Raw genomic sequence first — 2304 nt, forward strand, 5'->3', positions numbered from 1 at the left:
CAGAGCCCCTGGAGAGGGTATAGCAGGGAGCAGCCTGTGCTGATCCCTTTGGCTCCTGGTCGGGTTCCAGTGTTGATGCAGCTTTTCTCTTTTTTAGCCTGAGCTTACGTCGACTCCAAACTTTGTTGTGGAAGTCGTAAAAGATGATACGAAGCAGACCCTCGTTCTTGACTGCCATTACCCAGAAGATGAGGTGGGTATCCAGGTCGTGTGTCAGCCGTAGCCAGCTCTGGGCCATCACTCGCTGTGCGTTTCCCGCTGGACTGTAGCGTAGTTGTGCCGCTGTTGAACCTGACGGCTCTTCACAGGCTGCTGGTTTCCTGAATCTGCAGCAAACGCAGTCTCCTAGCTGTCTCTTGTTTTAACGTGTGCAAAAAAAGGCTTTGTGTTTGCAAGAGCGCTCTGGGGAGATGTTTCAAGGCCAGGCTGGATGAGGCTTGGAGCAACCTGGTCTAGTGCAAGGTGTCCCTGCCCATGGCAGGGGGGTTGGAACTGGATGGTCTTTAAGGTCCCTTCCAACCCAAACCATTCCGTGATTCTGTGATGTCCCACTGCGTTCTGCACACCCGGACCTGGCGCTCCTGAGCAGCTGCTTACTGGCCAGCGTGTGACTGACACTGGAGAAGAGGGGCACGGCTTAACGGCACGACAGCGTGAGGGGGTAAACGAGAACGGCCAAAATGGGATAGACTTCACACTGTGTCAGCAACTCTCAAATCTCCTTGTTGTGAGGTGTCAGAGAAGTAAGGATTAAAAAAAAAGGGGGGAGAAAATAAAACTGAGAGCTTTGCTTCGGCGTGGTCGTTGTGGTTTATTTTGTAAGCCAGAAAAAAAGTAAGGAAAAAAAGCATGAACTTTTTATTTTGTGGTTTATTTTGCATAAAGGGGTCCTTTATGCAGCCAGTCCAGGCTGACAGAGGTTGTAGAGATGTGTGAAGACACTTAGAACCACACAGAAAAGGTTTTTACGCCTCTCTAAAAATGAGGCCGCTGAGTTAGAGCATCGTGAGCTCTAACACACTGACCTCAGCGGGGATCTCCTGCGTTCTCCTGCTTGTCCTGCGATGCGCGGGGAGAGGCACAGCTTAGGTGCCAGTCTTGGGGGCTTTGCCTGAGGCACAGCATTCCTTCTTCGGGATGGGATGGCCGAAGGGCCCCAGCAGGTAGATCTAATCTGTGTGTCTTGCATCTCATCTCCTGTTTCAGGTTGGACAGGAGGGAGAGGAAGAAAGTGACATTTTCACAATCCGGGAGGTGAGTTTCCAGCCCACTGGAGAATCGGATTGGAAGGACACCAACTACACCCTCAATACGGATTCCCTGGACTGGGTGAGTGCTGACACGGCACCAGAGGGCCCTGCGGCGTTCCTCACCTGGCTGTCTGTCCACTCCCTGATTGAGCCCTGTCCCCTGGGACGGGACACTCCCTGCCCTGAGCTGGTGGCTGTGCTGCGGCGGGGGGTGCGGCGCGGTCCCCGCGGCTCTGCGGAGCTGCCGGCGGTGCTGGCAGCCAGAGACGGGCGTGTTGAAACTTGTTCTGCTCCCGCAGGCTGATGTGTTACACACTCTGGCACTTGCTCAAGCATCTTTTGAGCTCAGGGTTTGACAAAGTAGCTTATCAGGTGTCACGTGCAGATGATGCCTTTGCTTTCTGGGTCTTCCTGGTATGTTTTTATAGTTGTGACACCAAAAACTACGCAGATGCCCAAGAATCTGGCATCTTCTTACATGTGCCAAGCTTTCAGCAGGTTAAATCTCAGCTGGAGGCTGTGTATGGCATGATTAGAACTTTGCTCCTAGAGCGCATCTCTCTCTGGGAAGTGTTCATGCTAGAACTGGATAGTGTGCTCCGGAACATCCCACGCTGCGCTTTTTAATACCCCCTCTCTGACCTGAGATGATAGAAGATTAATCTTAAGTGTGTGATTTGTGATCTCAGCAGATTACAGAAGCCCACAGTTAACTACTTGCTCAGTCATGTTGGTATGTTTAAAAACCCCCAAGAAGCATGTGCCAGGTATTGGCATTACTGCAGGAATCATGAATCCACTCTCCTGAGCCAGCAGCGAACCCCCAGCCATTAACATATCCACCAGTTACGTAGGATTAAAGAGAAGGATGGGGAGGGGGAAGGAAGAGCTGATGGCTCTGACGGGGTCTCTCAAACAACTATTTGTGTCAGACCTTTCCAGACACCATTAAAGCAATTCACCCCCAAGGCCGTAGCACCGAACGGGGGGGCGGGCAGAGTCGGTGTTGCCCTGACACCCCGCAGCCGGTTGATCAGCGCAGCTCGCTTGGGGT

At 52.5% G+C, this 2304-nt stretch overlaps 1 protein-coding gene across 1 annotated transcript in view; it reads left to right on the forward strand.

Moving 5' to 3' along the window:
* Positions 1-97: 97 nt before the first annotated feature.
* Positions 98-2304, forward strand: part of C1QBP (complement component 1, q subcomponent binding protein) — a gene marked incomplete at its 5' end in the record, with an annotated part of 2579 nt that continues 372 nt past the window's right edge. The window contains 2 exons of the mRNA XM_010148335.1: positions 98-193; positions 1207-1329. Of these exons, the coding sequence (XP_010146637.1) occupies positions 98-193; positions 1207-1329 (219 nt within the window). The remainder of the gene's footprint in view (positions 194-1206; positions 1330-2304) is intronic.

Source organism: Eurypyga helias, unplaced genomic scaffold, assembly GCF_000690775.1.
Source record: "Eurypyga helias isolate BGI_N326 unplaced genomic scaffold, ASM69077v1 scaffold41773, whole genome shotgun sequence".
Lineage (NCBI taxonomy): Eukaryota > Metazoa > Chordata > Aves > Eurypygiformes > Eurypygidae > Eurypyga > Eurypyga helias.